Source organism: Anopheles stephensi, chromosome 3 (assembly GCF_013141755.1).
Source record: "Anopheles stephensi strain Indian chromosome 3, UCI_ANSTEP_V1.0, whole genome shotgun sequence".
Lineage (NCBI taxonomy): Eukaryota > Metazoa > Arthropoda > Insecta > Diptera > Culicidae > Anopheles > Anopheles stephensi.
The window spans coordinates 35,516,322-35,543,167 of record NC_050203.1 but is presented as its reverse complement, the minus strand read 5'-3'; the positions used below and the strand labels follow the sequence as shown (position 1 = coordinate 35,543,167).

Below are 26,846 nucleotides of genomic sequence, written 5' to 3'. Positions count from 1 at the left end.
ACGGCAAGCCCCAAAAATCAAGCAGCTCGGAATCGAATACGAAGCGTTGGGTGGATATCATTACTCAAGCTCCACCGAAAAACCTCCAACGCAGTCCCAGCCCATCAAAGACCAACGCCGGATCCAACCCGGGATCGGAGGGCCTTGGATAGCTGGCGCTCCGTGGGCATTAAATACGGTCCTCCCGCCACAGCCAAACTAATGGGTTTCTATTCGACGCCGCGCCTAACACTGTTAGCGTCGAAAGACAACCGACGAAAGAGCTCACTGACAGGGGGCCTAGGCGAAGGAGGTTGTCGGCAATAAATAATTTAAATCGGAATTTATGCCAATACAACCTAGTAAATTGGAGCTACTCAGCCACCAGCACGGGAGGGCATGCCGTCGGGGACGCGCCGGGCAACCGAAAAAATGTCGCTTTTCGCACGACAAGGAATCAATTCGCCCGAAGCCCACCGTAAAGACACAAACCCCCAACCCGATGCGCGGGTAGCGTGATGCCTGTGTCGAGATTTATCCTGCCAGATTATGCCACGGAATTAAAAGAGAATTTGTCCTGTCCGTTTTGGGGAGTCCGAGGACACTGGACGCGGTGTCGGTGGTACGCGAAGGATTAGCTTTCGCAAGTAAAATATTGCCAGCGAACATTAGTCTCGCCAGGGCTCGCGGCAAGCTCCAACAGTGTAACGGCAGACCCGGTCCCGCTGGACGGATGAATAAATGGCTGCAAATGAATTGAGTTCGCGCCCGCTCTCGCCGTGCTTGTGTTCACGGGTTTTCACGGGATGCAAAGCTGTCCGGGGCTTTGGGATGTCTCTGGTTGGCCACGGAGAGATGGACAGGCCCATCGCAACGGCCAAAATGTGCAACAAAACACTGTTTGCCGCTTGTTTGCCGTTGTTTTGGGTGGCTGTCCTTTCCTGTTTTTGTTTGTCCCCGAGCTGGGACGGAACGGCGCCCGCGGACGGACGGGGATGGCCACAGAGTTACTGCTAATTTTCCGCCCATCCAGTTTTACGCGCTCGGGCGTTTATTGTTCGACGACAGGCGCACCGGAAGCCTGTGGACGATGGCTGCCGGTCGGCACCGGACCCCGGCGCAATCTCCGGCCCATCGTCAACGGTGCGGTCATTAATTATTCTTTAGTATTCACGAAGCGTAAAATTTAATCCCTTCGCAACATAAATTCGCCACCAAGTCAAACAGTGTGCTTGCCACTGCCAGCCATCGAGACCACCAGCCTGTGTGGGAACGAGAGGGAGGGAGAGAGAGAGTGAGGCCCGGTGAGCTACGAAAGGTTCGACAAAAGTTTTACGGCTACCTCGTGCTGTTGCTATTCCCTGGGACTGTACTGCACCTGCCACACCTGGGTTAGTGTGGGCTGGCCGCTCGCCTCTCACTCGGTCCGTCAGTCCAAGCCCACCGAGCCCGGTGGGGAACGATGGGCTGTCGCCTCGCGGGTGCTTGGCAAATTATGTTTTATCTGTTATTAAAATTATTACTACCCCATCAAGGCACGACAGTTTCATTGCGATGCGAGCTAATAAATATAATATTTAAAGTACACATTAGGCCACCCCACCCACAGCTGAGACAGGCGATGAGCCGAGGCCAGCCCCTGGTTGAGCTGCGCCGAAAGATGTCATTGCGACACTTTGCCCGGGCTAGATTCAGTGCCAGTGCTGCGCTCGCATCGTACCTTACCCAACTGAATGGGAGGATAGAAACAGATAACAAAGTCTTATAATAATTTCATTTCATTACCTACGACTACGACTGGTACCGGTGTACGGTGGCCCTCAACTTGATGGGAGGTTGGGCGATCTTATCTGAAGATCCAAAAAATATCGTTTAATAGATTGTATTGTACACAAATTGTATACAAATTGAACAATTCGCATACATATCGCAAGGGCTAGTAGATGAAGTCTATTTGATGCTTTTAGTCCATCCCTACTTAAAGATAAGCTAAGTTTTTATCTGCAGTCCTGGAGGGGCCTCATGGTAACACACAGAGGTCCTTGGTAGCTCATAGACAATCGGATCAGCTCGACGAAAGTGCTCTTCGAGATCAACCTGTCCCGGCAATATCCCTCCGAGCTTGGAGGTTACCTGACGTACAGGAACGCTTTGCCCGGTCCGGAACATCTGGCCCGTGTGATCCGACTACTATGAACCTAACCTGACGTTCTAACTTGAAACTATCGAGTATTCGACAAGCAACGAATACTGTTCAGAACTGAAAACAGTATTCGTTCCTTGTCGAATACTCGTTAGTTTCCTGCTCGGTTTTATATCATATTTCCCTTAAAGATTTGTTGAAATTGTGATACAAATTTATAATAAAGATGCTATTCTTGAGGGAAGTGTATCCTTATACATCAATCAGGAATAGGGACGGAACACGATCTTTGATGGACCTCCAGAAATTCCAACCAAAGTTGACATCACGTGATGATCACCAAGCAGAAAGTGTTCCAGCCGTAGCATCCAGAAATCTCTTCAGATTATCTCTTCAACAAAGAGCTATCTAGGAATAGTTACAGGCAGCTTGTTTTAGTTTTTGATGACACAGAGTTACTTTTGGTGGTATATCTCAGCATTTTTGATTTGCTTACACACACATATCTGATCTCCTGAGACACAGTGACATGCATGACAAAAATGATCAAATTGGAACTAGAGACTAGACTAGACTAGATGGTACTTTTTTCTTTCTTCCAGGAGGAAGATCTTCAAAGAGACCCAAACCCATTACATCGGGTAGCATCGAACTCATACCAATCGAACGACGAAATCTTTCCAACCCTTACGTCAAAGATTAGCCCAGATTAGCAAAAAAGGTATGGCAGTGGAAGTAAGTTGTGGTTATCGTTGTGGTCGCTGAAAACCTAATCACGGTATCATGATCATAGAGACCATGACTATCAAAACCGTGAGCTACTTCAATAATATGGTTGTCTTGGTTGACAATTAGCTGAACCCTTGGATGGGACGCCCTGTCCAACGCGATGTCCCTTAGCGACGAAGCCTCCTGAATAAGGTTCATCCATCAAGGGATTGTCTCAGGGATGCCAGTTTTCGGATGATCTACACGCTCTTCCGTCTCTTCAGTGCTGAAGCAGGATCTACCTATCGATCGCTCTATCAGTTCTATCATTGCAGCCAGTGTCTTTCGCAGAGAAGATAATACTCAGAAAAATCCCCGCATGCAACAGATGAACACACGATTGTTGACGATGACGAACATCTCTTATCTATTTTTACATGTGAAATATCGAAGGTGTTTCATCGTGTGTCTGGTTCTTATTACTTCTCTATATTAAACATAAAACAGTGCAACGCCTCAGCCAGCCGTTGACTACCACAAGTCCCCAGCCGATGGTCAATCAATCGAGCAATGACGTTCTCGACCGATCGATCGGACCTTTGATGTTCTACCAAAAACATGCAGACGAATCGAATTCTCTACATATTAAGTTGATTGGAAGGTAGGACCTTTCACAAGAACTTAGCTACAAATAGAATATACTTTCAAAGACGTATCAAACGGCCACAACTTAGCGGTCCAAAACTTCGCTTATGTCAGCATCGAAGAAAGTAGAAAGCCTCAGCAGAGCTCTGAAGGCTGGGCATGTCATGAGAATGGCACTGGAAACCCCAGTCCCAGTGGTGTGGGCTTCTACCGTTCGAATGTTATACGCTCTTACGTGTATCTATATTCAACACACCAGAAGACCAAAGCAACTATACAAGATAGAATGGCGTATCATACATATATTCTCTGTACATGTGGTGGCCTTCACAAAGTTTGTTACTTGAGAGAGATAAAGAACATGTCTCTGCTTCGAATGCATAAACTATTCGCTACCGCAAAATACAAATCATACAGACGCATTCTGAATCCTTCGAGCCTAAACCGCTAATAGAACAATGCACATTTTGTCAAATTTGGATTAGAAAATCTGCCTTAGCTTTGTATTTGTACGTTGTTCGTTCTGCCTGTTCGAACGCAAGAAAAATAGCATCGTGCGTGTTGTCTTATTAACGCACCCTACTTAATAAACCCAAATGACACATTTAATGTGAATGATTGTGTGAACAAAAACGAGCCGCAAAGAAATTCATAAACATCGTCCCGATTTAACGTACGTTAATTCAAATCATACTCAAAACTGTGTTTGAAAATTCATGTCAAAATTGAAACAAAAAATTGAAAAAAATATCCTCATCTCAGTACAGCGATTTGTACATTGTTTTCTACATAATTCATATAACTCGTACCTATTATTCCTCTGTCTGTCCTTACATGATAAAACCGCTGCCAATGGCCCAACATCGGATTAAATGGTGCTTCTCCATCCCTAACTTCCATCCTCCGTCTCACGCAAATGATCGATCATCTTCAGTCGGACTTCCGACAGAAGCGACTTCATCTGCTGGTACTTGCCGGTAGAGTTGGGCAGATTCTCGAAATGTATCACATCGCTCACACCCTTGGAGAAGGCTTCACCGCTTGGCAGCGTGCTGTACGGTGTGAACGCACTCAGGATCGGTGTGCCGAGCGACATTCGCTTCAGGCCCATGCTGGCTGGTTCGTCGATGTACGGTACCTTGTTCATCGCCAGTTCGCCGAGATCGAATGACTCCGGTTCGGGTGGTCGTTCGGACGGACCGGCTTCCGACGGTGGGCTAGCGTTCGATGGTGCCGGTGCAGTGGGTGGTGCTGGCGGTGGGGGTGGATCGGCTACAACAGGTGGCGCTGGAGGAGGCGCTGGAGGAGGCATCGAAGTGGACGCTGTTACTTCGGTCGACTGATTAGCCTCAGCCGCTAGCTTTTCCGCTAGCATCACGTCATTCATGAACGAACAGTCTTCAGTCGCTCCGGAAGTGTTGGCCGCTTGCCCAGCAACTTGTTCCTGACTATCCGACAGCTTTTCAGCGAGTGAAATGTCACTGATGAGCGAGTAGTCTTCAGTTGCGACAGAGCTGTTAGCCAGCTGCTCCATAAGCTGATTTTGTCTTTTCTGTAACTCTGCCAAGGTAGGCGATGGAGGATCGGGTTCCGGCAAGGCCATCGGTGTGTCCTACAAGTAAGGGAAGTATAGTTAGCAAACGGCGGATGATTTTCCATCCATTCCTATACTTACATTCAACGTGATTACTTCTACAGGTGTCTCAATCAAGATAACACTCTGCTCTTCGACGGCCGTTTCATTGTTCGTGTCCGAATCGGAAGATAGTTCACCATCCTCCAGCTCCTCGAGCGCTTTGGGAACCGATGATGGTGGCTCAGGACTACCCTCCATCGCATCCATATCGACCAATTCCGTGTTTGCCGTCGGATCGACAGCACTTTCCGCCTCCGGTTCGACCGCCAGCTTCATCTTCTTTCGCCGGTAGCCACCCACCAACGTGCCCTCCAGCTGGCGGATCATACTCTCCCGGCTGAAATCTTCCGAGTACGGCGGTACATTGAAGTACTTCGAGTCGTCAAACATCGCAGAAGGCGGTGGCTCATTAAACCCGGGATACTCGATGATCTTTCGCACATCGTACTTCATCCGTGCATTGTCAACCTCGCCGTCGCTTTCGTCCGAATGCTGCACCGCGTCACCGTTCGAGCCGAACAGCTGCAACCCGGAATGGGTTATCTTCGCATCCTCAAGCCATCCGGGCGGGTAGCCGAACAAGCGCATCTTGTACACGTGCAGCGGAAGATCGCGAGGCCCCAGACCGAGAGCGTTCCGCAGCTCGAGACTTAAATGACCCGGCCTGATGTGACCGTACTTTTGTTCCAGGTCGGCATGGTACCGTTCACACTTTTTCTGAAACTCTTCCTTCTTCTGCCGGATGCGCACGTAATTGCGTGGCTGCTTGCAGTCCTTCAGTGCGTGGCTGCCCTCACAGTTCCAGCAGGTTTGCTTCGCTTTCGGCCGCTTCAACTGTGAGCTGGAAGCGGATGGTGGTGGTGTCTGGCCGTCGTACACTTTGTTCACCGATTTCCTGTAGCTCGGTATCGGACCATCGTTCTTTTTGTTCTTCATGGGCGTGGAGTCAATGACGAACAGCGAACCGACGTCTTCCAACACGTCCGGCGCTTCGTTTATCTCCACCGAGCAGCCATCTTTTCCCGGCTCTATCTTAACCGGTTGGTTCGGTAGATGCTCGTCCAGCACTGCCTGCAAAGCGGCCGATATAGCTTTCTGCAGCTTCTGGTACACTTCCGGCGCTTTGAACTGAATCGTTACGAGCGGGACGGTGCTGTTCGTTTGATCGTTCGTCATTTCTACATTATCGTCATCGATACAAACTACCGACACGTTTGTTTCCACAAATTCTACATCGCTGTCGTTGGTGTGCTCGGTTTCCGGCTCTTTCGCCGTCGGTGGTTCGCTGCTTGAATTCTCGTCCATCGTCAAAGCTCACTTTCAATGCCTATTTTCTCTAGAAACACCGCCAAACTGATTTCATCGGAAATCGGATTGCTATTGTTTACCATGGGCTGACAGTACGTTGACATTGATTGCGCGGCGGAACAAACATTCCTATCCGCTCCGTTTAGCGCCCGGCGGAGTCGTCGTTTTTGTTTCGAACATGATTTCGAAAAATGATTTTTGAATAATTCGTTTTTTTTAATTTGTTTATTTTTCCTTATTTAAATTCTATTTTATTTAATAGGAAACAAATAGGGGGAATGGCTAAAACACTAGAAAAATGTTACCGAACACTGTAAATGGGCATAGAAATCGACTTACCATTCGAAATCATTTTTCAAACATACTAACAACACACAACACTCGTCATTGGTTTAATGGTTTTATTCGACTCTTCTGCAGGGAATGTTGAGCGCATGCACACTCTTAATTCTTTCTCTCCTTTAAGACGTATTCATTCTTAACAATAGTGCTGCTACCCTTCGCTATCGATTCCGTTCATCGTAGTCGTGATTTATTTGCACTGTGTATTGCAACGTTTCATATTATACATACTCGTCATTATCTTTCGCATCAATTAAATTAGTTTTGCTACACGTGTCGTAAGTGGGTAAGTAACAGTAGCGCCTTCACCGCTACCGAATGTCTTTTTTTATGCAATTACACTACTATTGTTAGGGAAGATGAGAAGGAAGCGAAATAACATAATCGTTTACAGCAATATTCTAAAGTGGGAGTGAGGGTCGTCTCGTCTCGTTTCATCATCAACCCCGGGAGGTATCATCGTAAAGTGGGACTTTTCTTTTCCCGTAACAGAAAGGGCCTACAAAACGTATTACTACAATTACAAAGGGGAAGAAAAACGCAAAAGACCCTATCCAATCCGAGGTTCAAAATTAAAGGTTTATGGTTTGAAGCATGAAATCACAGTTGGTGTAATTTGTAAGAAGTAAGTAAATGGAAAATTACGCAGGCGCTTGTATCACACAATCTGCAGCCCGGACGGGTGCAGTATCCCGTGGTGGTGCTGCTGGTGCTGATCGAAATGGTCCTGCTCCATCTGCTCCTTCAGTATCTCCAGCTCGCGTATGCCGGAAACGGTCACCTCGTACTTGTGCATCATCAGCGAGCGGTAAAAGTGTAGCGCGAACGCGACAAAGATCACCAGCACGGGTATGAGCACGATGCAGGCCGACCAGGCGGCAGTTGTGTTGAGGTCGTAAAACTTTACCCAACACAGGATGGCAATCTCTAGCAGAAATAGTATCAGCCCTAGCAGTGTAGAGAATGCCCACGCCGTCTCGATGTACCAGTGGAGCCGCTCGTGGGGAGACTCGTGGACGAGCGATATGCTGTGCAGGTTGCAGACGGTTTCGATGTTTGGCAAGATGCAGGTGCTGATCATGAGCGCTAGCATGTGGACCGCCACCAGGAGCGTGGTGCATACGGCGAACGCGATCAGCATTGCTGACGGCACTTTGGTATTTTCATCCAGCTGCACCTCAACCATGGCCACCTGGGGGGGAGGGGGGAAATGGAGAAAACAACAGAAAAATTAATTAGTTTAGTAGGTTTTAATTAAGTAATAAGACGAAAGATGTTTCTCAATTGTTGACCATTGAATGCTTGTTGAATACAGAATGCTCTGATCTCCCGGCCAAACTTACCAGGCTTGTAAGAATGACAATGGCCGACATTATATGCCAGCTGAATGTCATTGTCACTGCCAGGCCCCAGAAGGTGAATGGAAAACTCAAGGGGCCCTTTGCTACCATCAAGGGCTTGCGCCAGGGAGAGGTGCTGTTTGGAGTCTTTTCAATTCAGCGCACCCGTGATTCGGAGGTTTGGGGACCATCTTCTACAAGGCAATCCAGATCCTGGCATATGATAATGATATAGACATCATTGGTTGCTATGGAGGCTGTACGATGATCTCACCATCGTGCAGCGCATTAGACTCGCCAGGCTCCGGCGGGCTGGCCATGTCATGAGAATGACACCGGACAATCCAGCCCGTAAAGTTCTTTTAGGCCGTCCACACGGACACAGAAGGCGTGGTAGGCCCCAAACGACGTTCATGCGCCCGCCAAAACGGCCGGGATAATGGATTGGCAGACGACGGCGCTAAACCGTGAGCGGTATTGAGGATTGTTGCAGCAGGCCAAGACCGGGAAGCGGTGGTTGCGCCTGATAAGTAAGTAACTAAGCATCGATCACAGCGTCAATCCTGTCTTCCCAACATCGCTCAAGCTGATGCTACCCTGATCTCCCTGAAAAGGACCTCAAAAACTGGATAAAATCTATCCATAAATTGGACTTTTGTGTTGACAGAAGTGCGATTGGTGTCTTTAATCCTCAAAGTTAAGATCTGTAGGGTTGAACTGGCGAAGTTGCAGACAACCATTTCAGTTGATCTTGAATTCTACGCAGAGATGAGACAACGGACCGAAGCTAACTGCCCTGCATATGACCTAACACTGGATAAGTTTGTTGTCCACGGTGTTTAGCGACTCCACGTAGCCATCTGAAGTCAACCTGAGCCCGCCTCATATTCTCAACGACCTCTGACAATCAAACTGATCTAATGAATGCGAAAAATACATGTCCACATTCCATTTACTGTACCGACCACGGTAGTATATAAAAAGCCATTCTACATCTTTTTCTCACATTAACATGCGAAAATAGAGTTTATGTCAACCATACCACACCACCTTCGAGGAAAATGATGCTACAAAACTGCTAGAAAGAAGCTCGTTAATCATACTCTTCCTTGCAGCGGTGTAAGCAAGCAGAAGGGGGAGGGCAAACAATTCTGTTGTAGTTCGCGACGAATGGAATGTTTCCCGGCCAACGAACGATGTTAAACGGTTTGCCGTGTTCTGTTTGGCCACTGGGAGTGTGCTGCTTGCGAGAGACCACATCCGGCACCGGCGAAGCGGTCACAAACTTTATGGCGGGTTTTGTGATTTGTGTTGGTAAGGTTGGCTAGGGACAGCACACGGTGCGTAATGTGTAATGTGAGGCAACGAGCGTGCGTTGAGCCGTGTCGTGTATGTTGTTTGTTGGCAATGCAAATTGATACCTCGGCGCTAAGCTCCCAACTTCATATCTTACCCGCTAACCACCGGCAGGGGGGGTTGCTCTCAAAGATCAAAACAACCCCTGGGCCAGGGTGTGCGAGATTTGAATCAAAATTCGCATGGCTAGGATTAAACTATTTTTAAAATAAACGGCAACCGCCGCAACCTGTGCGAGGTGGCATGTGAATTTTCGGTCCCCCTGTGGCTGGCCGATGTCACCTCTGCTTCTAAAGGCACTAGTCCGTCGGCTTCCTGAATGCCGACGAACGACACTGACACTGACCCCCCGTGCGAGAATTGCACGACATTGAGAGGCGCGTATAGATGGCAATAACCTCTGCCTAATACAAAATTGCATTCTTTCCTCTTCCTTCTACTCACCATCGCAAATCCGGACAGCAGGGCGGACGTTTTGCTGGACGCTTTTAGCTTCGCTCGGCTCAGCTGTAGCTTGCGCCAGGACAGATAGTTTGGTGTGTGCAGATCATCCCCAGTCTGTGACATTGTGCTCAGGTTGGATCGTCGCTGGAAGTGGAAAAAGTTAAGAAAAAAACAAACACTCGATAAGAATCCGAACTCGGGACAAACACACTACGGAATGCGGAAAGGTTTGGACCGCAGCTACTACTACTTAAACGGCCTCTTCTCCAATCGCTTGCGCTTACAATCGCTTCCTGGGCGAAGAATGACGCAGCGCCCCCGTGAAAAGTGGCCGCCGGACCAAGCCCGGACAGCAGTCCCGTGTTAGCGTTGCAGCTGTTCGGGTGTGAACTTCCGGTCCAGAAGTCTCCAACGCCGGATGCACCACCACCACCACCGAGCGCGGACGACGACGAATGGGAACGGCTCGTGCGTACCTTCGGTGCCGGCTGCGGACTGATCCGGTGTGCCGTCGTCGTTGTCGCCGTCGCCGGATGGTTGAAATTGCGGTAGAGCGGCGAGTTCAGGCACAGGTTCGATTGTGAGCAGCTCGGATGTAAATGCATTGTTTCGCGATGGCCACCGATGAGATCTCGCCACTCGGGAAAACACACCACAGTGATCGTGAGAGCGGCGGGCAAGTGCACGCGATCTTCTCACCAGATTACACAAACACACCGTTGTCGCCGATCGACGATGCTGTTGTCGGCGGCGGGAAAATGCGCTGACCGCTTCTTCGCTTTAGTAGCAGTCAAAAGTTTAGTGTGCAATCGCACGTGCACTCTCGGGAAGGAAAGTTTTCCACTGAATCTTTGCTCATAGTATTTGCTATTTTCCTCACTAGTTTAGTCACCTCTTTTCCTTGGGGAAAAAATACTATTCAATTTATAAACCCCCACAACAGTACAGTAAATCATTCTTCAGTCGCATATTCAAACAGTGTCACGCGCTGACCGTTACAGCTCACTTACACACCAGATGTGCAGGGGGTGCGATCTTTCACTCAGCGCTCAATGCTGCTGCTCTCTCGTTTGAGTTTTCGCGCACTGAGAAACAAGCTGCAATACACAAAGGAAAATGTCTCATCCCGTTTTTCACACAACGATCATCACACGATCAGCTTCATGCACATGTGTGTGTGCTTCTATGGTGGGACTTAATGGGACCCCGGTGTGCTTTGTGGGGCTGGTTGTTGGGGCGGGCCGGGGGCAAATATTCGCCCACCTTTGCAAAGGCAATGGCACGCCAACGGACGGTCGGACTCTTCGGTTGACAAAAATATCACCAAACATTCCTTCCCTGCATGTTCCGTCCGTACCGTTCGTAGTACCATTGCCACCCTAACGATCGGAACACCTTCCTAGTGATCGGTGCCGCCAGACGCCACCGTGCACTCGAGGAGCTCGGGTGGGGGAAAAACCACCAGCAAATAAACCTCACAACCTATTCCAGCAGCACGAAATTCGGTTGTCAATTCAAGCGAGTCGCGATTCGCACATTCCTTCCGCGCCGGAGACAGCCGTAGCGAAGAGATGATTGAACGAACAGCTGTTCTGGGGATGGACGTTGGACCATTCGTTTGCCAAGACCAACTCGATCATGCTCGCCGATCATGCTCGTTCAGTGAATGATTTCTTGTGAGGGGTTTCTATAGCATCTCCAGTGCTTTGGACCTACACAACAACATCTGCACGATAAGGAATAAACATCATACTCAATAAAGGTCACAAGTGAAGAAGGTTTTGCGCACAGATAAGGCACAGTTCCGCGCGTTACACTCTACTTAATTGTGGCTTTTATCACTCTATTTTAAAGCATCCTTTTCCGTCGTCGTCTTATACAACTCAATGCACTTTACACCACGTATGCATCCAACACCATCCAACCAACACACGCGACGCTTGCAATAATGGATGGATGATGCAAGTCCTTTAAACTCGAATGCTTCAAATCGAAAATCCGCACTAGAACGCCAGCCACACATACACTGGATGGAGTGCGTGCGGCAATATTAATATTCCATCGTCCCTGTGGACGGTTCAAGGCTGTGCCGTCTATTAAACCGTACTACGGTCGTCCCGCCGGGCGCTCGGCGCGAACCGAGCTGGTGCGCGCTTATTTGGCAAAGAGCACGCACGACCAAAGAGCGCACACGGCGTACGGGAGCACGAGAGCACGAAACGACCCACTACTAACGCTACTACTGAACTTCAATCACCAGCGGCGTGTGTAACCTAATCCAAACAACAGACTATCATGTGTCCGCCGCCGTTGTCCCTTTATGCTCTCGCAGTTGATCGCTGACACGGGTGCGTGTGTGTGTGTACGCGCGACTGTACCTATTCGTGGACAAGCTCACGTGTTCAGCCCTTCAAAATGCTCCCCTCCGCTACGGGAAACTCTGTCTCGGTAGGATGCTGCAGCATCGATAAGCTAGATCCGATACATACAGATGCGCGACTGCCGCAGTGGCAAATGCAGTTCCGAAACGGTGCATCAACTTTTTGCAACAGGTGGTCGCTCACACACGTTATGCTCCGGTGTTTGGTTCAAACACGTTCGCGTGTCAAACAAGCGCGGAAGTGTGTGATTGTTTCAGGCCAACTTTCACCCGGGGTAAAGCTTGTGCGTCTTATGACAAGCCGAGAAAGACAGCCAAACCATTCCCCAACGAATGGAAATAGTGGAAAAGCGCGTAAAGGAGTGTTATTTTTGTTTTGTTTAGGATGAAACCAGCCTTCACGGCACACACCACTCACGGTCATGGGCATAAGGTCGTGCACCACCTGCTTTCGTGAGTTGTGCACCGGACGCGGGCAGCATAACGCTCACGGGGAAAACCTTTCGATTTCGACGCATGGGATTTATCTGTTTGTTTATTTGTCTTCCTACTGTGAGGCAGATAATAAGAAATATTCTTCATCTCCTGTTCAGACCAAACGGCTCCTCTTTGGTTTGGTCTTGCGCCAATAAGTGTATCCAAACATTGCAATCTACAAGTAAATAAACCATGTTGCTGGCTAATGAATGCAGCATATTTCACCGCTTAAAATATGGGCTACTTTAAAAAAATCGTTTCGAATATTGCACCGAAGCGTCGTCGCGTTCTGGCACCACAAACAAAACCAGAACGGTGAAACTTTTTCCGTAAATATTTACATTGCGATGAATGATCACGATCACGAACCGATCGTTAAAGTGACCCATACACGGGTGAAGCAAAGCTGCTACTGCTGCTACTACGAGAGCCCCGATGACGGGGGATTATTAGCAAATGCGTCATCCCCTGAACCCTGGAACGATGGCCGGCAAAAGGACGGAACGAAATGGGAGAGCATTACCTTACTTACCTTGTTGTGTGTGCTGCAAATACTGGTCCGGTTGTTCCAACTGGTTGTGCCGTGGGCACCGTGCGGCGTCAGACTGTGGGTACTGCTGTTATTGCCGATGCTACCGCTGTGGCTGTTTCCGTTGCTGCCGAGGTGAAGGTGTGCGTGATTCAGCCCCGTCCCGTTGCCCACGTTCGGGTGGTGATGGACGACCGTTCCGTTGTGGCTGTTTCCGTTTCCGTTCGGCTGATGGCTGAGGCCCGTCTGATGCAGCTGGCCCGTGCTGTACGTTTTGGGTGTTACCGCGGTTCCGAGCGTCGTTGCCAACACTGTATCGATTCCGGCCGTACTAGTGCTCCACACCGACACCGTACCATTGCTGGGGAAGGTTAACAACAGGCTCCATTGGCTTGAGAGAGAAATTCACACGGAACAAAGGATGGCACAAGCGTTTCGGCACGACCCGGAGCTAAGCGTGTACGGAATTGGTGGGGTTCGGGAATGTACGGAAGTTTTGTCTAACAACTAATCCTAAAGTACGCGCTAATTTACAACATCAAAAATGGGGAAGGAACCGAAAAGTAAACCACACACAAACGAATGAATTTAAGCTAGGTCAAATGTTTATGTTGTTCTGACGTGTGGGGTAGATGTTGAGCGGCACCATCCAACACCGGGAGGTTGGATCATAGTTCCGTTCACGGGAGACACGCAATTTTGATAGTTCGAGTTTAGGTGAGCGGTTGATAGTAAATTGGAATTTATTAATAGTTGCTCATCAGTTAAATGGAAAATTTAAGTAATTTCAACATTCCGAATCCATGTTTTGTGAATTAAGTTAAGAAATTACTAACGAAACCCATATAAAACGCTATTTGAACAGATTTTTACATGCTGCTAATCTGCTCGAAGTGCTCGAAAGCATGATTTCGATCCGCTCCGGTTCTCCGTTCAACACAGTGCCACCTCTACTGCACTATGGTGTGAAAAGCAGTATGCATTGGACAAAACTTGTACATTTATAACTACAATCACTTAATTTTTCTCAAATCCTCAAAAAAATTAAATTTTGAATTTAAAATTTTCATATCAAAACCTACAATTGTCCTCAAAGTGGTTCTCCAAAAACAAATGTTGATGCCAAAGGATAGTTGCATTGGATAACTCGCGATAGAGGGCGCTACAAACTGGATTGGACTGGACTGGACTTGGACTGGATGAAAGGACAAGCACGTTGTTTTTAAAATTTTCATTCAAATTTCATGCTTAGATGTGTAATTCAAACTGGTTCCGATGAAGATGCTACTATTTTTAGGAGTTTCAAGAATATTTTAAAATTTAAATTATTATTTCTAATGCGTCGAAAAAACCCGTTGGCCTTATTTTTGTTTTACTAAACCAGAACTAATGAAGAGAATTTGTTGTTTGAAACTGTTTATCTATGTTAAACAGCTATCGCTCTACCTATTGCTTACATTTGTTCTATTTAGAACTTTCTACGATAAGAACAATGCAAATTTAAAACTTTTTAACTACTGCCGTGGCAAGTTGTCGTTCCCATTCAGCACCCAGTCATTAAGCCACGTATTTCATTATCTCTTCACGTCGGCAGGGCGGGCGAGCAGTTGAAAATGAAAGCGCTTGAACCTACACGGACAGGTTTTTACGAGCCGGGTCGTTAAGACCAGATGGGAGCGAATCGTGCCATGGGAGGCGTATGGTTCAATCTGGCTACAGTAAAGGAGGGTTACGGGGGTGCCTTTTCACCGTTCCTCATTAGCACCAGACCTTACTCCCCCCCATCCCTAGAGAAGTGATGTGCATCGCGAAAGAAGCCGGGAGGATTGGGTCACTGGAGTGAGCCGATCCGGTAAGACGACGGGCGATAATAATCAGCGACATCGGAATCGCACTACACACGCCTCGGCCGCAGTAGTGATAGAGAAATGAATAAAACATGTTCTTACATGCGGGAAGAAACAAACGAAAAGAACCCTCGGTTTTGCAATAAGTTCAAATGGCAACAGGTGTGTGCTGTAATGCCGGTTCTACTGCGAGTTTGCGGCGAGCGAGTTGCGCGATTATGTAAATGCGTTCCGGAATTCATCAGTCTAATTTGTCTACGCACCCATCCATCCATCGTTGCGTGTCGTGCTGGGGTCTGAGGGTTTTGAACGACGAGAATCTAGATTGCTGATAGGTTTGGATGAAGTAATCAGGTCATGACACCGAGTTATGTATCTATAAGCCGGACCTCAGGCAAATATTGTTGCACTAGCTAGCTTGCATTGAAGTACCATTATTCCACAAATTATTCATCACCACACTGGGGCTGGGATGTGTACTGAAACTGTGAGTCTCACGCGGTGAGGACTTCCAAGAATGGAGACTCCTTTTTAAGTGCAGCGAGGCAAATGCTGGCATACCTAAAGCGTCCACTTGTATCTAACGACTCGCGTCGCTGACAACACAACGTGCCATCAAATGGCGGCCCATCTACTACCGCACACGTATCGCACCACCAACCGAACCGAACCGAGCCAACCAGCCAGTCAGTGAGGTGTTTAATGGGCCTAATCGTTTGTTAAGATTACTATCTCACGAAAACGGTGTCGAAGGGTGCTGCCAACCAGAGAGACTAACATGTTTTGATGCAGTAGCAAAAAAAAAACACGAACGGCGCAACAAATAAGTTCATTTGTGGTGCGTGATTCAAGAACATAAGCCGGCTAATTTAAATAGCTAGGATTGGATGGATGGATGGGGTCTCTTAACGCCCTAGGATCCATCGACCACGAACAATGTCCCACACTAATAGAGGTCCAGTATTGTTATTCCGAGGGAGGCGAAAAAAAAAGGTGGAAGTCAACATGAAAGCCTGCTTCAACGGCTCTGATGTGCCAAGGTTGATAGTGGTGCACTCGCACAGAGGTGATAAGCATATTACCTTCGGCGTCGTCGGGGGCAGGAGGACAGTTATTTTGTTTGAAAAACAAAACCGGAACCATACCACGTGTGATAAACTACCGAAACAAAACATGTCCGGGCTCGTTTGGATTGTATTATCAAACTCACTTCAAAACAGGTTACTAGGGCCTCTTCCTTCCTTTGGAGATTGGGTCGTCATCGAATTGAAAAATGGGCTTTTAAAACTGGTTTATCATCCCGGGTGCTCGGGTATATGGGGGCAAAACGATCTCCCAAAACCGCAACCTCATCTTGGATGCTCCACCGCGCACTAATCAACACTTTAGCCGCGTTTAAAGCGCTGCTTAGCTAGGCCGTCCCTCAGCGGTCACGTGTTTCGAAGAGCTCGCTTTGAGACATCTGAGCCGAAAGCCCAGCGTAATCACTGTCACAGCGGTGAACACTTTTCTTTACAAATTCCGATCGGCAGAATCCCGGATCCCGGTCGGCTCGAAACATTCGATGAATCGTGCCGAGAACGTGCACACGTCGTCGATCTATCTTCCACGGTACACCAGGTGCTTGGAGGTAAACCCCTTCCGTATCTCGTGTCCGGCGTTCGTCAAGCTAAACCGCCAACCTCGTGTTGGGAAGTGGCAATTAAATCCAATTGATTACCCACCCGTGCTGCGGTATTTAGTTATTCCTCGATATCCGTTATTTATGGGAAGATGGTTCGGGGAAGGCTAGTGCACTGGCTGACACTACCTGGAACACAGACCCCCAGGGCTGCCATCTGTCACGAGCTCCGGAAGCAGCATCTCACGGGTGGATCACGACTAGGAAGTACCGCATTAGCGCCATGTGACAAGCTGGGGGCTTTCCCGGGGAAGATGAGGACAGAATTCGGAAAATCGACTTCCCTTTTTTCCCACCGCTTTGCGCACACGCTCGTGCGGGATGTGATTATCGTTTTTTTTTTTTTTGTCACCTGTTTAACACGACTGTGCCCTTTTTTGTGCCCCTACTGCTTATGACAAATGGGCACGAGCGACCCGAGACGAAGCCGACACGTGACATACTCCCAGTCGCCTAGTGCCAAACAAAATCTGTCGATTGGTAGTACTTCAACGCCGATGCCGGTAGCGCACTACAGGTACACACGCCCACACGAACCGCTAGTGCTGACGTCTGTTCCCCTGGTGTCCAAATTAATGCACCAGCGCACTACGCAGTTCTGAACGAAAAAGGTATCCCAATCGCTTACGCTCGACAATTGTAACCGCACGTCAATACTGTCCTACTGGGCAGCGCGCTACACAGGATCGGAATCTGCATAACGATGCCGCCGCTGCTGGTCGTCTGGAGAACCAGAAGAACTGGACCACTGGTTGCTGACTGTGGGGGCGAACCCGAACCCGGCTAACCTTGAGCCTTGAGTGGGTGCCATGCAGCCACAGCCAGGGCCCGCAAGCGAATAAGGGCTGGACAGCAGTCGATCAATAATTCTTCACAATTGAATGATTTAGCTCTAATTGACGCAAATAGCGTGAGGCTGAATGTTGAATTCATCAAGCTGTACGGATTAGGTTTTACGTCGTGGGGAGTGATAAAATTTGATTTGTCTTTCATTCGATTACTTCCATCGATATCTCTCCTCGATCGACAAAATTCTAATCTAAAGATTGGTCTTATCTCATTGAGAAATACAGCTCCACAGCTTCCTAAGACAGCTGACTTTTTTTTCCTGTGAATCAATATCGACAAGGATCTAATTTCTATTAATTGCCTGAACAGTTTTATGGTAAACGGTATTAGAGCGAAAAAGCAAGTCGAAAATCAATTCAAAAGTAATAATTTTGGACAGATTTAACAGTTTATTGCAAGGTGTACTAAATGTAAGGGACGCACCTATTTAGACTAGTCTTCATTCCTTTTGCGATCAATTTATTAAATGAGAAATTAGTCACTTTCAAATCCACGTATCCGCGAACAACTTTTGGGCCGATGAGCTAAAGCTTCCTGATCGGTTGGCGATATCAAGTGCAAATTTTCAGCGTTTTCCTTACCTTCTGGCAATTTCGAAAAAAAATGTGTCTAGCCTTGTTAAACAGTCAACTCAGTCAGTATTTCTTTACACTAAAATAGATCATAATGAGCAATAAACTCTAAATCTGAATTGCAAGACAAATTTATATTATAATGGTGGTCCTGTGGCCGAGGCGATAACGGCGCCAGTCTTCACTCCGCAGGACAGGGGTTTTCAAATCCCATCCAGACCGCTTCCCCGTAAGCAGGGCCTGACGATCTTGCCACGGCTAAAATGGAGTCACAGAAAGCCAGAAATGGCAGGCCGAGACCTCTCGAGGTTGTAGGGCCAAGGAAGAAGAAGATAAAAATCCAGCATCTTAAAGTTTTATAATCAATTTTTTTTCGTTCAAGAACATTAACATTGTAAATCAGAAACATAAATAAAGTCATAAAGTTTTACAAAAGAAAACTAACTCGATTCGTTACAAGTCGGTTAAAATATCACAATTTTATGATGTTAAACAACAAATGGTCTTATCTTACTGGCTCCAACTGCGTGAGTGATTCCAGCCATACAGAACTGCCGAACACCGAACAGAACCTTACAGAAAATCATAGGCATGAAGGCAGTTTTTTTCATCAGAAACTATCAGCTTTTTGCGCAGCAGAAAAGGCTACCCAAGTAGAACCCAGCGATGAAGTTCAAAACCGTGTTTGTGATCGTAGCGCCAAAGCAGAAGAAGAATGAGATCTAAATAAATAAATAAATTATAGAAACTATGAACAATATTTAACACATACAACGACCATCACTTATGAGAAACCCGCAAACCGTCTCGAGTTGCTAAGCCTTCCGTGCAATAATGGTCTCGCAAGAAAAAGGTTTAGATTCAGTCCGATTAGAAAAGCTTTAGCCTAGCAGTTTTAGCCTCCTCTGTCCATATGGATGACCCTAAAAAAAGTCTTGTGGATGTCCCAAAACGGATCCTAAAAAGATTGGGTTGTCCTGTGCCATTCTCATGACATAACCAGCCTTCCGAAGCCTGGCAAGTCAAATCCACTAGCGCTCATAGAGCTTGCCATTGGAATGTGTCTCCATTGTCCTTCCACATATTCTTAATCTTCCTTGGCACTACACCTCACAGGTCTTGACCTGCCCTTTTTGGCTTTCTGTGACTTGGTTTTACTCGTAGCAGAATTGTCCTGCACAAGGGGGAGGACGGTCTTTGAGATGGGATTTGAACTACGATTCTGCCAATGCATATGCCTTCCAAAAATACGGGGCCAAAATTCATCAGAGCATCTCCCTCACGATCGTGGCTTAGTGGAATTCGTTAGTTTTAAACAGAGTCCATGTGTCAGAGGCGTATGTGAGTCTTCTTCTTCTTCTTCCTTGGCACTACAACCTCGAGAGGTCTCGGCCTGCCATTTCTGGCTTTCTGTGACTTAATTTTACCCGGAGTAAAGTAGTCAGCCTTACGTCAGGCGTATGTGAGTACTGGGACTATTAATGTTCTATACAGGCCCAGGTATGTCCATCGATGGAAGTTTTTAATTATGGAAAAAAATAACGCACTATTATCTTCCTCTTAGATGTGAGAATTACGCAAATGCAACATAAAAATTAATCTTTCAATGAAATTAAAATTAAAAAAAACCCTCAGCAACTGCATGCGACCAAGAAGTGCAAACTTCGCATTTGTAATGTCATTGCTGTAGATTTACCGCGTGAACCATTCACCGTCAAGCCAAGGTCAGCTGATTTGCTCATCTGCAACAAAAGGTAGCCCATTCCAGGAAATAGCACGATGCACGATTCGCTTCTCCCCTCCAAAAATGATATTAAAAGCCCTTTTTTTTACTTTTCTACACCGCTCATCCGCAATGCAATACGGCTTTGGGCAATAAAATAAATATTAAATTAAGTCCAAAACGAATTCCCGTTCCTCTGCAAAAAAGGAACACCAGCGGCGAGTTTAAACCCATCTCAATTTACTGCAAACAGTACGCAAAACTTTCACACTATATCACCTGAGGTTCATCCCGATGCCCTACGTATACGCCACACTCGCGCACAGCGGAAGTTGCAAGCATGGTAAAAGTGGTGGGACGAGAGAAGAAACACAAAAATAAACGCACGACAAAATACGGCAACATTTGCCAATCATTCTTTCGTGACTTCCCTCGGACGGCTTCGGGGCTTCGTAGCTGTCACGATACCGATCCCGGCCCATTGTACTTCCTTCCGGTATGGCGATTACAAAACCCCGGTCCTTAAATGGCATCGCTGCCATTGCACACACTACCGTGCGCTGCAGTTCCTTGGAGACTCATAAACATTATTAAATTTCGCGCGTTCTGCGTGCCTTTGTTCCCCTTGTTTGGTTTCGGGACCATGGTTCGATGCTGCAGAGGTCGAAGGGCTGAGCAAAGGTAGCAGCCTCTGGACGAATGACACTAAGCCCTGATGGCTGCTGATTCAATTGTCACCCGTCGTGGTGGAATCGGACGGCTGTACGGTGGACACTGTCGAAGTCGCACCGTGTAACTGACCTTGGCGCATTGCGGGTGTTTGGATGGTGCCGTTGCGCGTCAATAGTGATGAGCCAGCCCAGGTGAAGCATCATCCTTGTTTGGGAAGGCCGCGGGATGGGTTTATTCTACACACCGGAAACATCTGGCCACGCTGACAGCGGGATACGGTTGAAGGATTGCTATTATTAGCCTGGATGGAGTTATGAGCTCGACGGTGGATTATCATACATAAACATGGAGACGGGATCCCCCTTTTTTACAAGCAATTTAAATAATTGCTGGCCATCAAAAATGGTAGGAATGTTTTAGGAAGAATAGCTTGGGTCATTTTGAGATCTTAGAGGAACGCCATATAATGATGGTTACAAATGAAAACCAGAAATTGCATTGCAATCACTAGCAGCTAATGATGAGCTTTTTAACTAAAACTTTAATAATTGCATCATACAAAGCACTCACTCCTATGCAATGATAAGGGCAAGCTTATTGATACAGCAAGTTCCCAACATTCAGTGAAAGTTGTGAATATGGACTCCGTAACCACAATTAATCACCTATTCCCGCCCGCGGGTGCTGTTCGACGACGTTCCTCAATTAACTGAAGTTACAGGGAAGTTCTATTTCGGTACGGAGATAAAGAGCGCCCGTCATCGTGCAAAAACCGGTTTCGGGGCGGGCGTACTTTCCGCCATTCATTCGGGTGCGTGCGTTGGCTCTTTAGCGCCCGGAAGAAAGGAACGTCTTTCGGACTTGACAAGACAGCAGCACAAGGCAAGAAAAAAGATAACTGAACGAAACCGGCTAATGCTACAAATTTATTATTACCGTCGAAGGTTTCAAGCCAAACAATGTGCGGCCCAAGACTTCAGCCGAGGCTCAGTACGATGCGTGCGGGAGTAACTATTTAAAGCGTGTGGTAGATTATCTGGGTTTCCCCCACGGATTTCGCGCTCCTTCCTTCTTTCTCTCTCTCTCTCTCTCTCTCTCTCTCTCTCTCGCTCGCGTTGTTGCGGTGGGCTACATCTCCACCAGATCTCCAGCTGGTCCACTCGTAGGTCCAAGGTTCAAGCCTCCATCCAACTGCGAGGGAACTTCACGATGATTTGTGACTGCGCGAATACGTACCGCGGTATGGCGTACACGGTTTGAAGGGTGTACACACACACAGGTCTGTGTGGAGGTGGATTTTTTGTTCTGCCAAGGTACCAATCACTCTGCCGCCCAGTACTAGAATCATAACAGACGGACAGACACTCGATTCGTTCGTTTAGCGCGGTGGTAGATAGTGATTAAAAATTAACTACTCCGATAGATGAAAGTGCTTATTACCATATGGCCATTGATGGGGACCCCTAAATGGAGGAGCTTCCTCCCGGTAGGGTCTTACAGAAAACGGGGGAAGGTTGACTCGGTTCGACCGGTGACAATGACAATTAATTTGGCCACGTACACTGATTTGCGGCCACCGACCAGCACGGCAGTAACACAGTGTTATGCAAACGCGCTTTACTACTATCGTCTAAACGTCACGCGTATGATATACGATCGGGCGGTACGACGGCAATGGCTTTATTGCTTTGCTCCCACCATATGGCGGCCGCCGCCGACCAAAGTCGATGAATATTCACAACGGACCCTCGGCGTTCGCGCTCGCCCATTCCTCCGTTCCCTCGGCCGCCCTGGTCAACTACTCCTCCTAAACCACACAAACGCATTTTTATGATTCACAAAATGTTCATACCAACGCCGCTTGCCGGGACCCCAGCAAAGAAGCGTTGACTTTTACCCAGCTGCGTTAGCCTGCGGTTGGTGCTTTACTGGTGGCCAGCGTCAAAAGGGCGCAATTTAATCCGGTTAAGTGATTTTCGAGGCGAGTGGGTCGGAGAGCCATTCAATAGGAAGTCGCTGTCGAATCACGAAGTGGCCCCCCTTTTTGACGTTGATCGAAGACGCGTCTCGGTGGGCTTGCGAGACATCGCTGAAAGAGCTTTCGAGTTGAGCAACAGCTTGAGTTAGGGAATGTGCCAAAGTGGATGGGTGGTCAAGCGTGTGCTTAAAGTTTTTACTTTTTTCCATTAATTGAATTTCCCCTATTCTCCGTCTGTTTTGTGTAAAATCGATCCAAATATGTGTCCAAAAAAACGTTGCCCAAAGCAAAGCTTCTCATACGGAGAACTTCCAGCACGTGCAAGTAACGCGGGAAAACGCTTACCAGATACCAGATACTGATATGGTCAACGCGACCCCCCAAAGGCTTGGTGAGCAAGTTTGGTGTCCTAATTAAAAATAAATCTCAATTTCAGCCTTTAAATCCGTTCCCGGTACCGACAGGTATCCCAATGTCGTCAAGCGGTTCTCTGGTTGCCCTTTTTTAATGTATTGCTAAGAACCTTTCAAAAACTTAATGTACAATAAATGAGGGAAAATGTGAAATTATGAATAAGCTATGGCGGGGGTGCTCAGCTCAACTAAAACCCTTAATCGTACGGAAGCCACGGAGGGAAAAGTAAGACTAAATCTCTCACCAAAGCTCCCGATCGTGTTCGCATTACCCAGCCAGACGTGTGTCTTTTACGCACCATTTAGATTCGCACCCACCGCCACCCGGAATATTCTCCGTTGCGATGAAGAAATCAACCACCCCACAAAAGAAAAACCGGCCCCAAAACAATGGATTAAAGATCCCCGCGCCAATGGACTGATGGACGTCCGCGGCAATGGACGTCTCCCACGAAAACGGCCACTGGACGGAGCGAAAGCAAAAAAAAAAACACGCCCGGAACAAACTCTGGTGACCGGTAGGGAAAAGTAAAAATAGCGAGACTCAGCAACAGCAAACGGCGGAAAAAAATACAGTTAATTGCTGTTTAATGATTCAGAAGGCGTACCACCGGTGGATTTCTTTACGCAACTGACATTCCCGGGACTTTTTTCTCTGTGTGCTCTTTTGGCTCTCCTTGTTGCACAGCTTAGTTTGATTCGTTCTGAAGGTTCTACCATTTGTGGTGTCGCTCAACCAACCATTCGATAAAGTTCGTTACTTATCAGCTCCGATTACCATTTCTCAAGTAGCTCAGTATAGCGCAGTGAGCTAGAAGTAAAAGCCACACACAATTAACGCGTTCAAAGTTCGGACCTTCGGGGTACCGGCGCCAGCCAGATGGTCGATGGTGCTAATTGAAAAACTATAAGCTACTACTACCACGTGGATTAACCTCGTAAAGGTCGAGCAGGAACCCTCCGAGTGCGGTTCTCAAAGTTAAATTGTTTCGGTGACATTTCCATATTCCACGAATTACTGCCGCTCATCTTGGCGGTGAATAACCGTAATCAGGATTGTTCCCCGTCGGCTCTTCTTTAGGGCGTCTGCTCATTAACTCCGTGCACGCCCTTCCGTGACTCCACTGCGGAGATGCACTGCGGACGTTTTGGGTGGGCACAACGTCGTCGGGGATCTTCTCATAAATTACGACGAATCGGGACGTGATTTACCGCAGCACAGTTCTCGCCCTATCTCGATCTGTCTCGCTCTCTCTCTCTCCTTTTCCTTCCCGGATGCACGATATGCACATCGGTAACAATATGGGCTGCTGTGTGTTGCAACTAATTTGCGGCATACCTTATCCGCCGTGTTGCTGCTGCTCATCTAATTATAAACCATGTGCCTGGGTGTACTTTGAATCTTGGCTCCCCGCTCCCACCCACCAAGTCCGAACTTTAACTCCATATCACATTAAACGAGACAAAAAACGGCTATTTGATTGAATCAATTACCTGGCTCTTGGCAGGTACCGCGTGTTGCAGCGCGATGCTCGTCCACCGCGGCCACGTGAAATTGTAACAAAGCATGTTCGAAGTATGGGAAATCATTGGCGCAATCCTTATCAACTGCGACTCATCGCACAGTGGCTCATTGTTGAATGGAGCGAGTGTCGATGAAAGTTACGTTCAAGTTACCTTTTGCATATCTGTACCCTCCCTGCCACCCTTTTCGTGGTCGCCCTTCAAGGCAAGTTTTACGTTGAGTAATGGTCTCGGGCGAAACGATTATCAAGGGCGAACTTTTGTCTGGCCGGTGGCGATGCGAACGATGCAAAGCTAGCGATTCACATTTGAGTTATTATCTTATGATTTCATTGCCCTTTTCGGGTTCGGGGAAATGACAAATGAGGTAGATTTGTTATTCCTATTTAATTGGTAATTGATCGACACGGGATATTTCAGTTGACTCTATACAAAAATCTATTAATTTTTTACTGAAATAATTAATATGCAAAATTGTATTGCAGAAACATTGCATTATTTAAAATACAGTATTTTTTTTTTCATTGGAAAAAGAATAAGTACTACAGACGCTCGAAGTGATCATCTTTCTAACCTATTCTAGGATGAAGCTGGAGCTTTATTAGTTCCAACATCAGTTAATTAAACTAAGCATAAAATGAGTCTTTATTGGAGCAGCCCAGTCACATAAACTTAGAAGGACCAGTTGGCGAACCTAAGGGACTGGTATCGAATCTAGTTTGAACTGTCTCTCTTACTGCTGGACTGATTATCACGCTACGGATAAGGTAGGTCAAGGAAGCCAGAAATATCAAGCCAAACCATTTGAGAATGTAATGCCAAAGGAGAAGAATGCTACAATATTTAAAAATAATCATAAAATCACCGAAAAGGAAATCTTTTACAAGAACACATTCTAATAAGTATAGGCAATCATCATGTGCTATCAAACACTTCTTTATCGTTTTTAAATATTAAAAATTTGTAAAAAAAAAGTTGTAAAATGAAAAACTCACTCATCACTCAGATATGATCACGTTGTTTTGTGAATTTAAACTTTGCTAATCATAACAAGGCTTTATAGTACTTTGAAGAGAGCAGGAAGATAACACAGCGAATCGATTAGAATTAATGAGTTTTAAAACAAAACAAAGCATTTAATTGTATTCGTATTCCTTTATAACTACTTTTTCTACTAGTAATATTCCTTAAAGACACTTCTTTCGTGGTAAAAAAAACCCTTATTTGTTTGAGGCATTGCTACTAATTGCTATGAAGGTTTCTAAATTTACTTCACACGAACATTCCGCACAACGTACACGCTTAGTATATTCCACTGTCAGTAAAAGCTTGTGCTATACTCACCCAGGTCGTTTCTTTCTGCTAGGATCTAACATGTTGCCTCTGGTGCGGTTAATAGATGGTTCGGCCTCACACACGCAAATAAATATCCTCGCCACGCGTGACAGATGATGTTCCGCTTCTATTCACAACACCAACACCACTAATCATTACACATTTATCTCACACAAGCATGCACCGTTCGCTTCCCGACAAGGACGCGTCTTCCTATACACTGCCGAATATTGAACCTACTCCTTGCACGGGATCCACACTTGCATGTATTGTGTAGTAGATATGATGTTGATTTTGAATTAAGCTTAATGATCGCTTTTCGTGCCACTCGTCAATACTGTTGATGCTTCTTTCACTTATTTGTACGTCGATATTCCTCTTAGCCTGCTTTGGCTCGCTTGCTCGGGATGTTGTGCTTGGTGCGGTTTATCAGCAGCAAACCATTTCCAACGCTATTTACACTTCTCGCTTTAGCAAGCTAGACTGTTTGACTGGCGTAACTAGCTTAAACACACCACCACTATCACTGCTCGTTTTGTTTCTCCGTTTTGTACACCGAACAAATCTTGCTGTCAGTTGCAGTATTTCTGGTGACCATCGCGCACCTGCGCCGGTATGCCTACAAGTTGAAGCTTAACTATGCGTTCCTGCGTTGACAAGCGGCTCAGCCAGGGCAAATAAGTTAGCTGCATGCACTATCTGCCTGGGTCACAAATATATGGAACACGCTCAAGTGCCAAACACGGCTGCAAACAAACAAAACAAAAACGACGCTGAATACTGTCCGCGAATCCACACTCGCACTCGCACAAGTGGCGCTCACGACGGTTGCTTCACGAATGAATTCTCTGCCGCGTCTGAAGAGATCGTTCGAGCGCTGTTACAGTGCTGCGGCTCGAGGCGGCTTACAAAACACACACGGACTGATCACACCTACACGCACGCAGGCAGGCAAGCTTCCAGGC

The 26,846-nt window shown here is 47.0% G+C and overlaps 2 protein-coding genes across 6 annotated transcripts; both read right to left on the bottom strand.

The window, feature by feature from the left end:
* Positions 1 to 3,750: 3,750 nt before the first annotated feature.
* On the bottom strand, positions 3,751 to 6,508 carry LOC118509671 (zinc finger CCHC domain-containing protein 8 homolog). Its single transcript, XM_036050671.1, has 2 exons — positions 5,151 to 6,508; positions 3,751 to 5,087 (listed from the first exon to the last, which is right to left on the bottom strand). The coding sequence occupies exons 1-2, from the start codon at positions 6,414 to 6,416 to the stop codon at positions 4,365 to 4,367; spliced, it is 1,989 nt and encodes a 662-aa protein (XP_035906564.1). The 5' UTR covers positions 6,417 to 6,508; the 3' UTR covers positions 3,751 to 4,364.
* A 298-nt stretch (positions 6,509 to 6,806) lies between these two features.
* On the bottom strand, positions 6,807 to 26,735 carry LOC118509724 (calcium release-activated calcium channel protein 1). 5 transcript variants are annotated; one of them, XM_036050814.1, is made up of 4 exons: positions 25,891 to 26,735; positions 13,282 to 13,648; positions 9,902 to 10,045; positions 6,807 to 7,953 (listed from the first exon to the last, which is right to left on the bottom strand). In XM_036050814.1, the coding sequence occupies exons 1-4, from the start codon at positions 25,920 to 25,922 to the stop codon at positions 7,420 to 7,422; spliced, it is 1,077 nt and encodes a 358-aa protein (XP_035906707.1). In that variant the 5' UTR covers positions 25,923 to 26,735; the 3' UTR covers positions 6,807 to 7,419. The 5 variants fall into 5 exon arrangements, with proteins under 5 accessions (XP_035906707.1, XP_035906708.1, XP_035906711.1 ...); XM_036050815.1 differs by having other exon boundaries at positions 6,914 to 7,953; positions 13,291 to 13,648; positions 25,891 to 26,726; XM_036050818.1 differs by lacking the exons at positions 13,282 to 13,648; positions 25,891 to 26,735 and adding exons at positions 10,186 to 10,801; positions 11,691 to 13,224 and having other exon boundaries at positions 6,914 to 7,953.
* Between the last annotated feature and the right edge of the window lie 111 nt (positions 26,736 to 26,846).

Bases quoted from the DNA above. Each gene is read 5' to 3' on its own strand.
- LOC118509671 (XM_036050671.1), bottom strand. From the start codon at position 6,416: ATGGACGAGAATTCAAGCAGCGAACCACCGACGGCGAAAGAGCCGGAA. The intron at 5,088-5,150 runs GTAAGTATAGGA...CCTTACTTGTAG, and splicing joins TAGAAGTAATCACGTTGAAT to GACACACCGATGGCCTTGCC.
- LOC118509724 (XM_036050814.1), bottom strand. From the start codon at position 25,922: ATGTTAGATCCTAGCAGAAAGAAACGACCTGG. The intron at 13,649-25,890 runs GTGAGTATAGCA...AACCTTCCCCAG, and splicing joins AGCAGAAAGAAACGACCTGG to CAATGGTACGGTGTCGGTGT. The intron at 7,954-9,901 runs GTGAGTAGAAGG...CCTCCCCCCCAG, and splicing joins TGCTGTCCGGATTTGCGATG to GTGGCCATGGTTGAGGTGCA.